Source organism: Sebastes umbrosus, chromosome 8 (genome assembly GCF_015220745.1).
Source record: "Sebastes umbrosus isolate fSebUmb1 chromosome 8, fSebUmb1.pri, whole genome shotgun sequence".
Classification (NCBI taxonomy): domain Eukaryota; kingdom Metazoa; phylum Chordata; class Actinopteri; order Perciformes; family Sebastidae; genus Sebastes; species Sebastes umbrosus.
Window position 1 is genome coordinate 12917518 of NC_051276.1, and position 13345 is coordinate 12930862.

A 13345-nucleotide genomic window follows, 5' to 3' on the forward strand; every position below is an offset into this window, starting at 1 on the left:
AAAACGTTGCAAATCAAGCCTATTACTTAGACGTTTGAATTTCAAAATTGTATTAACAATCCAAACTTTCAAATGCATTTGTCTCATGACATTATCTTTGTAGGCTCTGAAAAATAGTTTACAAATGAGCCATCTGAACAACAACACCTTGACATTTTTCCATCTACCTTACAGAGGACAGGGTGTTCTTTGTCAATGTGACCGCTAACAGCGTTGATATCCACCCAGTAACAAAATCTCACCTGTGTCCCCTTTGCCATTATCTGCCTCCCCTCACCTTTCAAACAGCATGAAACAGAAACCAATGAGTGTACCAACTACTCTAAAACATATGTTAAACAAAAACCGTCAAATAGAGGTCTAAATAAACTCAGACATCGGTGACAATGTTATCCGAAATCTAGCAATAACAAGTCAAGAACGCTGTAAAAACCCATGTTTTACAAACCTCCCTCCACCCTGGATGGCCCTGAATTATCAACCGTATCCCCACCCTCATTACAGTTTTAATATCTCTTGACAAGTCTTTAGATATTACAGATGAGTTTTGACTGTAGTGAGTCATGTTTCACCACTTAATGCCCACCACAAAATCTGCACCAGTAAATGCTCCCATGTTCTTGGTATTATTATGAGGTTATAATGATGCCTGATGCTCCTTTTTGGTTCAGTTGCATTTCAAAAGTCAATACTGCCATCTGATGGTCATCAAAGGGAAAACCCACTGCAGAAAAAAAGATGTAGCTACAAGAATAAAGAGTGGCAAATACATTGATTAAAAAAAGACTACATACCCTTGCATAAGAGAGCGTGCTTATTGTAGCTAGATATATATATATATTTGTCATTGCAGCAGGGAACTAAAAAAAGGACTTGCTTGAACATATTCACTTAATAACACACACACACACACACACACACACACACACACACACACACACACACTCTCACCATCAGCAGGTTCTTTCCAATTACTCAGGAGCTAAAAGTACCATAGCATTACAAAGGTCAAATAATAATATTTGCAGATGATTCTGCATATTTGATTTAGACAGCATACCATATAGGGGCACTATAAGACCTAGGACAATTACCCGTAATAATGAGCACCATGTTTTTTTTTTTAATCTCATACAGTACGCTGAATTGTCCTCTCAGCAGTTTGATAACCTCACAAGAACTAATTATTCACTATGGGTATTGCTTTCACCTGGTTTGAATACTTTTTATTACCTGAAACAACCGTTTAGACACGATTTTCAAAATGAGAACAAGTCGGTGATGCGTAGAAAGACCTTGTCTGAACTTTTGTGCAAAAATGAAACTCTTAATCCAAAGCAAATATCAAGAGTCCGAAAAACTGCTATGCTCCAGACTCACGGCGTATCGGCAGGTGCAGATGGATCCCGAAAATCCAATAACCAACTCTGTTCAGCTCTCATCACTGTTGTTTGGACATAAACATCCTCCCAGCCACACTCGGTATTGATCTCCTCCCATCTGAGTACAAGAGCCTCAATGCTTGGTGACATGTCTAACTATAGAGAGGAATTTCCAAACAGCTAAATCAATGTTCTTCGAGGCCATACCTACATGAAGCCATTGGGGTCTATGTACTGTATGAATGTGTAACATTATATTACTTTTTTTTCACCAGATGCTCGGCGCAGTTAACATCAGTAAAAGACCAGGATGCTTTTCAGCGTAATGCAATTCAACAGAAGAACTCATTTCAGGCATTAAAGCTAATAGCTAAAGGTATTGGAAAAAGAAATGAAGACCCATACCGCGTGATACTATTGCACACAGACTTCATTTGAAGCTGAATTACCCATTTTAATGTGCCCCTCTAACCACAGAAATGTATTAATATGATTTTACAACCCAGCGATGTCACCTTTTTACCTCGCTTACGTGATTTGAGTGAGTGTAATCCTTGAGTTAATAGAGATAATATCAGATTCAGGTCTCGTTAACAGATGGCTCCATCTCTTAACTGCCAAGCAGAATGACATCCAAAACAGGGAAAAGAGGAAGCAAGAGGTTCTTTCTGTCCATTAAAATCCACTGGTTTCTGTTCACACTGTGTGCATCTGGGGCGATACATGCATTAAGATCAAGATAGAGACATTTGGCTTGGCAGCCAGGTATTATGGCTTCCAGCGATGGAAAATATACGGACTAACAAATTACTTTCATTTCTGTCTGACGCTTTACAGCCAGCTGTGTTTACAATGTGCCTAAGGGAGCAAAGGATTGAATGTCCAGTCAAATTGGAAATCTGTTTGTTGAATGAAACAGATTTTTTACCCACACTGCATAACTTACATCACCTGCATTTGTTCTTTACACTACTATTAATATTAACTCCTATCAATACAGAATAATCACTCATCTCAAAGCAAACATCTGTTCCATATTCAACACCCAATGACATTTAATATTTAAGAGAGTTAAATACTAAATCCCAGTGATTTATAATGTTGACTTTGTTAGCAACAGAATCCATATTTTCCCTATGGCTATTAATCTGAGGTACATATTGTAATTCAGGATTCCCATCACGTTTTGAAAAGTCTACAACTTTATGAGAATATGTTGTGACTAAGGCTGTTGAGGCAGAAAATATGACTACAGTCATAATTTAGTGTGAGATATCTACATTTCCTACTTCTGCGATATGTACTGTAGTCTGGTCGTGAAAAAAGGATTTCTAGAAGGTTAAGTACTTAATATGGAGATATTGGATGTCTTCTGTATGTCTAATGACCTTTTTTATGACATTTTGACATATAGCAAGAAAAGCTCAGGTATAATTAATAACATGAAATAACTTTATTCTATTTGGGTGCTCCAGTTTCCCGACCCTGGTATTGTGCATGCTAGATCGGAGGCATGGCTTAAAGGGGTAGTTTGAAAACAATTTACTGCTGTAGATACATTTCACTTTCAGTTCGGTTCCCCGTTGGAAAGGAGAAGGAAAGGGCTGTCTGACGGCAAGATAAAGCGGTGAAAATATTCTAAATATTGCATACACTTAAACAGATATACATTTTTTTTTTAGATGAACCTTTCTTTTAGGTGGCTAAAATATGTTTTTCTGCCGTCCCTGTCCACAGCACGGTATTGTTTTGCTCCTGTGCCGGTACTCCTGTCTGTTTCTCAAGCGGGGGGCGTGCTGACCGCATTCTACTGTAGGTAATAAACCGACTATGGATAAGTACCTCATACAACCCCACTTCAAAACACTCAGACTATCCCTTTAAGTTGTGGTCAGACCTGATTTTTCTCCCCGTTTATTTCTATGCAGAACAGCGCGAGATGTATTTGCCTCTTATGCTTCTAGTAGCATTCAGTTTGATTGAAGTTTGACCTGCAGGATCGTTAGAGAGACAGGGTCGGTTTGACCTCTCATTCGGAAAAGATATTGTTTATTCATATTCGTGTTTTATGACTGCATAGCGTAAAATACAAGCAGAGAAGGGGGAGTGCTGCCTGGCCTGTAGTGAGTACAAGGAGAGTGACAGAAATGAAAGAAAGTGAAGTGTTTGATAAGAAAATGTATAATTTATAACTTTGTGGAGAACTGTTGTTCACCTGCCGTGGTCCCTCATTTATGCTTACAACCCTACCCATGCTATTTCCTGTCCTGCCTGCTTTTTACCACACCATGCGAGTATATTTTGCCTGGCGAATTAAAGCCTGAAAGCACATTCACTGGAACACACCATCAATTATTATTTGTTTTTTGTTACACCTGTGCTTTATCTGCAATGACTGGTCAAAATACCTACCATGAAGAGTAAGGGTGGGAATCACCAGAGGCCCCACAATATGATATTATCACGATACATTTTACACATTTACCAATATGCTTAATGAGTATTGCGATAAAATATATTGCAATTTATTACCTTTTTTCAACTGCAAATTATGCAGTTTGTCAACATCTGTTTTATCTAATAAGATACTCTCTGTTCATCGCAGAGTTTTCATTCACATATCTTGAGATCAGAGGTCAAAGGATCCCTTTGAAAATGTCCATGCCAGTTTTTCCTTGCCAAAATTTAGTGTAATTTTGGAGCATTATTTAGTGTTCTTAATTTCATAGGATACCAGTATCTTCACTCTAGCTTTAAGACTTAGCCGGCTTCAACCTATGAAGGACAGAAGAGCGGCTGTTAAGAGGTTAATAGTTTATATAATAAAAGATCAATACTTGACATCCGTGTATCAATACAATATTGCCACACAAAATATTGCGATACTATGCCGTATCAATTTTTTCCCCCATCCTCTGATCACAAAAGATGGTATGTAGATGTACATCTTAAAGTTAAGTGATGAATCTTGAGCACTAAACGTATATTTCACTAAATAGCGCCTAAAATTTGGACATAGTAAGGCGTGAACATTAGAACAAGGTACTAGATTAAGTTATGGCTACACATTACCAGCCTACAATTAAATTGAATGAATACCTGACTGCACCAACATAACCTAAAAGCTATTAAAAGGATTGTCTTTGAGCTCTATAGCCACATTGCTGTAGATGAAAAGAAGTTTCAGTGAATTAAAAGAAACACTGGTGTCTACAGCAGAGGTAGTCTATTCCAATCCTCCAGGGTTAGAGTCCTGCAGACTCTCGTTCCTCTCTGATGGCTAATGAGCCCCTAATTGACTATCAACTCCATTCTTTCCAGGTACACTTACCATTTTATTAGCCTCCACTGTTCCATGATTTAAAAATTAACTCATTTAGAATATGAAAAGGAAGTTATCTTGACATAATCACCATGATATATTAAACATAACTGGTTATAATGAGGCCATTTACCTATTAAATGCAATATTAGAAGCTATTCATTAATGTGTGTGAACATGCTGGTAGTCCCATAACAGAAGTGGTGTTATTATGAAGTCCATATCTTACAATAAGTGTTGTTGTTTTTAAAAAAAGCAGGTTTTCTTTAGTAATATGCAAATAAATACAGCATGATGATTCCTTTTTATAAGAATATACGGCACACAGATGGCTGTTAACCACATTAACTGCACAATTTACTTAATTCATAATAAATGTCTTCATTAATATTCTAATCATATAATAATCCTGCTAGTGCTGTTTATTTTGCAGCATTTCGGCTCGTCCTAACTATTGGTGCCAATAACTATGAATGGTTATGTATTAGTCATGGGATAAATACATATTTTCTTAAAACATTGCTTTCCGCATTAAAAAAAAACCTAGCGCCTTAGAAAATGATTTGATTTTATGTGTGTATGATAATTGTTACTGCTTTTATATGACGTCTTTGGGCAAAGTGAGCATTCAATACCTATATTATATAAACATCCTCATTGTTTTTCATTTCAAAACCCAATCGTCTGGTTAAGGTTATTACAAATTCTGTCTGCGAGAGGAAGTGAATCCTTATCTGTTCTATGATTAATACAAGCGTCACTTATGATATCTAGCCTTTACAAGGCAGCAATCACACTGGAGGATATGAAAACAAGAGACAGCCTGCGTTACAACGCTGTCTAGCAAGCAAGCTGCAGAGCAACTGTTGATGTGCACAAGTAACAGTCAAAGTAAAGTGGATTGCAGTTGAACTATTCTGCCATATATGTCACTCAAACTACAAACAAAAGTGCATGTTCAAAATTGTTCAGCATCTCTACGAGATAAAAGAGAATTTGTTGAGAACGTCTGAAGTTATGCTTGTCAACTGGAATTGAATGTAATTAGTGTCAGCCTGCCAAAATATTATCACAGCTGTCATTGAGAAACTTATGAGCAACCAACAGTGTATATGCTGGTAAAATAAATATCTCACAGCGTCCCAAAGGGATATCAAAATAACAAATGTACTAGGCTGAGTCCTTAGCAGCGGCCCGGTTTCAAATATGACCCGTGGCCCTTTGCTGCATGTCATCCCATCTCTCGCCCCCTTTTCTGTCTGTCTTCGGCTGTACCATCTAATATAAAAGCCCTAAAATATAATAAAATAAAAACTGGAATGAGATCACCAAGCAAACACAGCCTGCTTCACAAAGGTACCTCAGTTTATCTGTGTGAATTCATTCACATTCATTTGTCACTGCAAGCCAAATCTGTATTTGCTTTATGATAATTATGTTCTGTCTGGGCTGTAATGACACAGCAACAATATTAAGCATATCCAGCAAGCATACTTTTTTATTATGGTGTCTCTGATTGGCTCTCAACTGATGCAATATCCCACAGGCCTCCTTCACACAAAAACACCACGGTCAGCCACATTGTATATGCTGAAACAATTAGCAGACCTTTACTATTCCTTATATTCATACCCTCACCGGCTTTAGTTATGTATTTACTTAAAAGAAGTCGTCTCAGGTGTCTCGGTCCAGACTTTTTCATAAGCTCCATAAATGCCCTCAGCTAACCAACAAACTTTTATCAAGCTAAAAGAAAGAGGAGAAGTGGTAAATAATGTAATAAACACTCCAAGGCTCTTGCACTTTCTGCACAACTCAGGCCCCTGAAGGGCCCTTCATAGGGCGGAGGAAGGAAAGGAAGGGATTACTCCACGTTTGGTGAAGTGTCTGCCAAGATGCAGACGCAGTCTGTAAAGTACATAGCAACGTGCTGTGTATATCCCTGCCCTTTTTAATCTCTTAGTAAAAGCCTATAGTCCCTGGTAAAATAAATGGGATTGACTTAAACTAGCTTTCCTCCCACGGAGCTTCTCTGTGTGTGTTGAAAGAAAACCAACCCATACACAATAGTAGCTATAGCCTTTCCCCAGAAACAAATGTGGATATACAGTAGCAGCAGCGTGCATCAACAAAGACGGATCCAATGTCTGTTAGACAGCCAAAGCTAAAGAAACAGGATATAATGCTTAAATCCTACAGATGACTGAAGAAGTTTCTCAAAGTACTTTATCCATTCACAGTCACACTGATTTCAGGGCTTTGCCTTAAATAGCTTTAAATGTAAGAAACCAGACTTTTATTGTGTTTTTCAAATTCATGCGCACACACATACAGTATTACTTAATTACAGATTCTTACGCTTAACTTGAGCTGTTGAATATCTGTACTGAGTGACACATTAAGACTCAACAGGCCAGTTTGTTATGGCAAAGTCATTACAGCAGTGTAGATCACCATTACATGTGTAACATTCATCACTTAGCTCCATTTACATTCAATTAAATAACTTGTACATATCAAATATGTGTTTGTTGTTTATTATTAAGTGAGTAAAAATAAAAAACACTATTTTTGTACATCAAAGCTGCCTGGTTTTGCCCAGGGCGTACTAGAACTCTTTTGGTATTTTCATGGCCAGAGGCATGGGTACTGTGTGAGATTAGATAAAATCTCCTATCATACAATATATTATAAGGGAGTGTGTTAGCAGCTGGTTACAATTTTGGCCAATTACATTCACTCTTTTCATCCTCAGGGCTCTTTCTGTAATGATGCACTAGCAAATTGGTAATCCAGTGGTGAGGTTTCCAGTTCCTGGATACACAGAGTTGTCAGTGTGAGTGCACAGCAACCCAAATAAACAGCTAAGGGCAGATGGTGGTGAAGTTGGATTTAAGTTTATGGACATATTAAATATCTGTGTGTTATTTTACACAATCCCCTCATCTACAGTTACTGTATAAATACCACTATGCAGTCAGTGCATTGTTTTTATCACTAATCCGCTCCACACCTTACAGCACTGTTTAGAGACGTGTGTAAACTTTTAAAAGGCATCATTTTAGGATTAGGAAAACTATTGGTTAAGATTAGGGCTGTCATAGTTAACGCGATAATAACACGTTAGCGCAAATTCGTTTTAACGACACTAATTTCTTTAACGCATTAACACAATCGAACTTTCAGAGTTTTTTTGTGCAGGAGGTTAAATACCACTCTAAGCTTACGCTAAATTTTTGCAAGGAAAAACTGGCAATGCCATTTTCAAATGGAATCCCTTAACCTCTGACCTCAAGATATGTGAATGAAAATGGGTTCTATGGGTACCCACAAGTCTCCCCTTTACAGACATGCCCACTTTATGATAATCACATGCAGTTTTTACCTGTGAGGGTTTCTGGACAATATTTGTCATTGTTTTGTGTTGTTAATTGATTTCCAATAATAAATATATGCATACATTTGCATAAAGCAAGCATATTTGCCCACTCCTATGTTGATAAGAGTATTAAATACTGACAAATCTTCCTTTAAGCTACATTTTGGACAGATAAAAAATGTGTGATTAATCATGGACAATCATGCGATTAATCGCGATTAAATATTTTAATCGATTAACAGCTCTAGTTAAAATAGATGGTGCTTTTTTCCTTCTCTCTTGTTTTCTGTGTCTTGGATAGATTCATTTTGTCTACTGTACTTGCATTTCCTTTAGTCAATTTGGGGCAATTTATTACTGCACTGTAACTGTACAGTAATGTATTCCTATTTGGTCATGTTTTATCTCATTTTTCTACTCTAATTGATTTTATCTTCCTCTTTATTTATTTTGAAATGTTGTTCTAGTGCATTTCTTTGCCTTATGTAAAGTACTTCCACTTGCCTCTGTGTTTGAAAAGGTTCCATGCAAAACAAACTTCCCTTGCCTTACTGTAAGGATGTACAAAAGAAGAAGCGGCACATACTAAGCTATTTAGTCGCGCTAACTTCATGTGTGTCTGTGTCTAGTTATGCTTTACTTAAACATCTTAATTAGACTGTAACCTGTTACACACACTACACTGTATGTTTCATACACACATCATTAGTGCCTGCTTAATTGTGATGTAACGATAACCGAGCATGACCTAAAATCTATTAAGTTAACTATAGTTATATGATTAACTTCAAAGGCACTCAAGAGAGTATTCATGGTATAATCTAGGGGCTTTGGACTAACTGATAAAACACACACGCACCTCAAGACTTACCAGACTTCCTAGTTTGGATGATGAGGAGTTGTTCCTGTGTTTGAGCAGACCACATCCCTCCATGCCCGGGGCATCTCTGTGGTTTCCATGGATACGAGGCCCACCAGCCCCCTCAGACGAGGAGCGAAGACGCCTTTCCATCCGCATCACCTCATGATAGGGGCTGACACTGCTACACAGAGAGGCTGGAAGAAAGAAATAAACAACGAGAGGAAGAAAGTCAGATAGACAAAAGAATCAAGGTGAAACTGTTGTAACAGCGATTCCACAAGCAGAGACATAATCATCTTTTTATTATATTTCCATTTGGTGGCAGTCAGCCCGATTTCATGCAGAAAATAAAGTTATTTTCATAACACTTTGACAAAGCAGCTCTTACTTATTCAGCATTTTAAATTAAGTTAAATCTTCCCTTTCTGAAGCTCTTCAGCCATATTGCTTTTTGGTCAAATGGTATTTGGGCCTGTTTTGTAATAATCAAGTTCATACACCAAGCGCGCTGTGTAACAATAAAACTAGAGAATGAATGTGAGATTTCAGGGGCAATATACTCCGAGAGACAAACAGAAGATTGCTGTATTGCTCAATTTTGATAATAGATAGATGTGAAAACAGACAGACAATGTCACATCCTCTCATTGAGCGAAACGAAAGGGTTATAAAACATTTTTAAAAAACAGCACTTTCTCTCTTCCTCTTTCGCTCTCTCTCTCACACACACACACACTCACACACACACACACACACACTGACACATGCACGCAACCGCATGCACACATAGTTCCCCTATGTGTATGTGTGTCCTCTTTCTTGTCTTTGTTCTTGTGAACTTGCTCTGAAAAAAAATGAGAAAGGATGTTCTCAGTTTTTTGGCTTCGCACTGAGCAACAAAACATAGTGGAAGCCCCGTGATTACCATGTCTCCTTGTGTCGCCAACCATTTCACTAGAGGCTCAGACCTTTTCAACAAGAAAGGAAAATCAGACACGGGGTCCCACATACCAGAGGCCTGTGACAGTGTTTGCGAAAATGAATATAATCAAATTCTGTTTTTGTGGAGTCCTACAGACAAGCTCACCCTGTTATAATACTAATAATAATAATAATTTTATTTATATAGCACTTTTCAAGCACAAAGTGCTTTCAGGATTTACAGAATAAAACAAAATAAGATGTATTAAAAATAAAAAAAGGAACCCATGTGAGCCTCCCGCCCCCGTCATATAAAGCAGATAATGATCTCATATAAAGTAGATAATGATATCATATAAAGCAGACAGAATGCCAATAAAAGAACAAATTCCTGAATTTAAAACTGATAAAAGTGGCAAATATATAGTAAGTGCATATAAAAAGACTAAAATGATGATATTAAAACAAGCACAATTTAAATATGTAATGACAACAAAGTTAAACTACACACCATAAAATAGTACATGTAACATAAAGAGGAACTATGAAGTGATGCGATAATAGAATAAGAAAACATTGTTAAGTGTAGGCCATCTTGTTAATGGGAGTTTTAAGGAGGCACTTAAAAGCTTCAGTGGAGTCTGCCGATCTCACACTGAGGGTAAGGCTGCTCCAAAGCAGAATTCACACCTGAAAACGAAAGGTTTTGATCAGCTGATCTTAAGCCTATATTATACTTTGCGCGTTTGTGAGTACGCAAGGGTCCGCTGGGGTCCGCCTGATGTAAATTCTGTCATCAGAGGGTGTACACGTAGGCTCTCTGCGGAAATCTGCGTACCGGCAATTTGTTACACTACAAGCAGTAGCGTAGCAATCTACTGTGCTTGTGTGGAACGCGTCCTCCAAGCGGACAGTATAAACAGAACTGCTATGCGTCCATGGTGTCCGCAGCTGTTCATGTATGCGTCCGTTCAGGAGTATAATCGAGGCTTTAGGGGCCTGGCTGGTCTGTAAGGGGTTAAAGGTTATTTATAATCTGTAATCAGACCATGAGTGGCTTTGTAGGTAATTATAAGATATTCATATTTATTCTAAACGTAATGGGCAACCAGTACAGGGATGCTAAAATTGGAGTGATGTGACAGGAACTCCTAGATTAAAGCTTCACTAGGCAGAACGTTTTTGGCATCATTGGGCAAAAATTCCATAATAACCTTTCAGCATATTGTAACTCAAGTGTTCTGAGAGAAAACTAGACCTCTGCACTTCCTCATGGCTCTGTTTACAGGCTTTAAAAAATCTAGCCTGTGACGGGAGACTTTGGCCAATGACAGGTCATTCCAGAGAGAGAGCGTTTCTATTGAGTGTTCCTATTGGCTGTGCTCTGGCTGGTAGGCGGTGCTTGGTATTTCTTCAACTGTTCTCAACATGGCTGCTGGGTCACACATTTTACAGCTAAACAGTACACTACAAGATGTTTCTGAAAACATTTGAGGCGAGAAAGAAGCATTACGGTAACAGAATATTGATTCATATTTCATCAGTGCTTCCTAGTTTGACCGTTTGGTCGGAGTTTGCGAGTGATTGACAGCTGGCTCTAATAGACAGCAGCTGGACGGCAGCCTCCAGGTCAACTCTAACTGGTCGTTTTCCTACGGTCTGTGAAATCTTGCAGATGCCATTAGGAGCACCGGAGGACACCGGAGGACACAGAGGCACATGATTTTGTTCAGATTACCCATCTCAGGCAGTACTGTCAGGATATAGTGACTCATTATATCCCCTAGGGTGGTGCCTTGGGGCAGTCCACAGGTGCTGGCTGTTAATGATTTAAAATTCTGGATGGAGACAAAAAAATCTCCTGTTTTCCAGGTAAGACGAGAAGTACTCCAGTGCAACTCCAGTGATTACTGCCCATTTCCTCAGTCTCTCAATATGAATTTTGTGCTCTATGGTTTTGAGGATTGCACTTAAGTCCAGCAGCACAAGGACAGAGCAGTGTCCAGAGTCTGCAGCCAGTAATAGTCAGTCATTTGTCACACAAAGGAGAGCCGTTTCCGTACTGTGTAGCTTTCGGAAGATGTTATTGTTCCCTAGTGCCTCCAAAAGTTGCGTCAAAACTACTCTCTGTAATACTTTTGAAATAAATGACAACTTAGAAATTGGCCGAAAGTTTTGTATGTCAGCCGGATCCAATGTGGGCCTTTTCAGAAGTGGCTGAACACATGCCATCTTAAAGAGGTCAGGCACACATGCAGAAGAAAGGGAACGGTCTGTAATACTGAGCATTCTTCAGATTAACTGTCTGCGATTGCGTCCATTATCTTTTTCAACATTATCGCTGTGTTATCGCTGTAGTCTGTCTGTAGTTCCCACTGCCTGGAAGCTAAACATTCACCAAGTGTAACTCAATATTCAGCTATTTTTCCTGCAAGCATAAATTGCAATACACTCCATGTGCGTGTGTGTTCACAATCCCAAAATAGGCCATTGATACCGCACCAAGCGATTGCTGATCCTACAATCATGCTATAAAATGCACAAAAGTACACGTCGTACAGTTACATCAGTCACAGTTACAGTTCTTCCAGAGTTTCTTATATAACAAAGATGACAGCATGTCAAACTAAGCATGTCAACTATAAAGCGAATACTTCCTATAGCAGTGTTTGTCCTCCATTGTGTATAAATGTCCACATTTCTAAATTAAATTGTAATCCAAATGATTTTGTTGAATACTTTGACTAGGATATTTTCATCATGATTGAATCTTGATATTAGTTTCCACATCTCTTAATAATGCCGTCATAGTTTCAACTGCAAGCAGAGCATTAATAAATTGACATTTCAGTATCGGCAAAAAAATAAATCTGATTCCTAATCACACGGTTAGTTAGTCCAAGCGAAAACCTAATTTTGCCAACACTCCTTATGAGTTTAAATCATCTTTCTCTCATTCTGAAACGGTGACAAACTCAGCCAGAAATTCATGTTTTTCGGTGTCTAATGTGAGGCAAACAATTGTTGAAAAACATACCGTAGTAATGGGCTGTAGATTTAGGGAGAAATTATTCAGTTTTTGTTAACATAGAAGCCTTGACTAAAAAATCTCCTCTTCGCAATTTGTTACAGCAGCTGAAGGAGAAGTGAGGAGGATAATAACAAATCATCTTTGGTTAAGGAATAAATCGTCAGTATGACACACTGTTTCACTGTCAACCCACAACTGGCATTGATATATTAGACTGAGGGCATTTTTTCAGATAAATGTCTGAGTTGCTGCTAGGAGGGACAGCTACAAGCTGTATATTTCTCTTGTAATATTTGTAATGTTTAGAAACATCCTCAACTTTTATTTAATTTGATTTACTAAAGAATTTGAAATTTGGGAAAACTAGTCATCTTGTAGTTTTCAATCATCGAGTGGAAACAAGCTGAGTCAGGGCATGTTCACAGATGCACAAAATGTGTGTTTGTGT

General features: G+C 38.2%; 1 protein-coding gene across 4 annotated transcripts in view; it reads right to left on the minus strand.

Moving 5' to 3' along the window:
- ccser1 (coiled-coil serine-rich protein 1) overlaps positions 1 to 13345 on the minus strand; it is a 139400-nt gene that overhangs the window by 120252 nt on the left and 5803 nt on the right. For all 4 annotated transcript variants that reach the window (XM_037778696.1, XM_037778697.1, XM_037778698.1 and 1 more), the window contains exon 4: positions 8955 to 9139. In XM_037778696.1, the coding sequence (XP_037634624.1) occupies positions 8955 to 9139 (185 nt within the window). The remainder of the gene's footprint in view (positions 1 to 8954; positions 9140 to 13345) is intronic.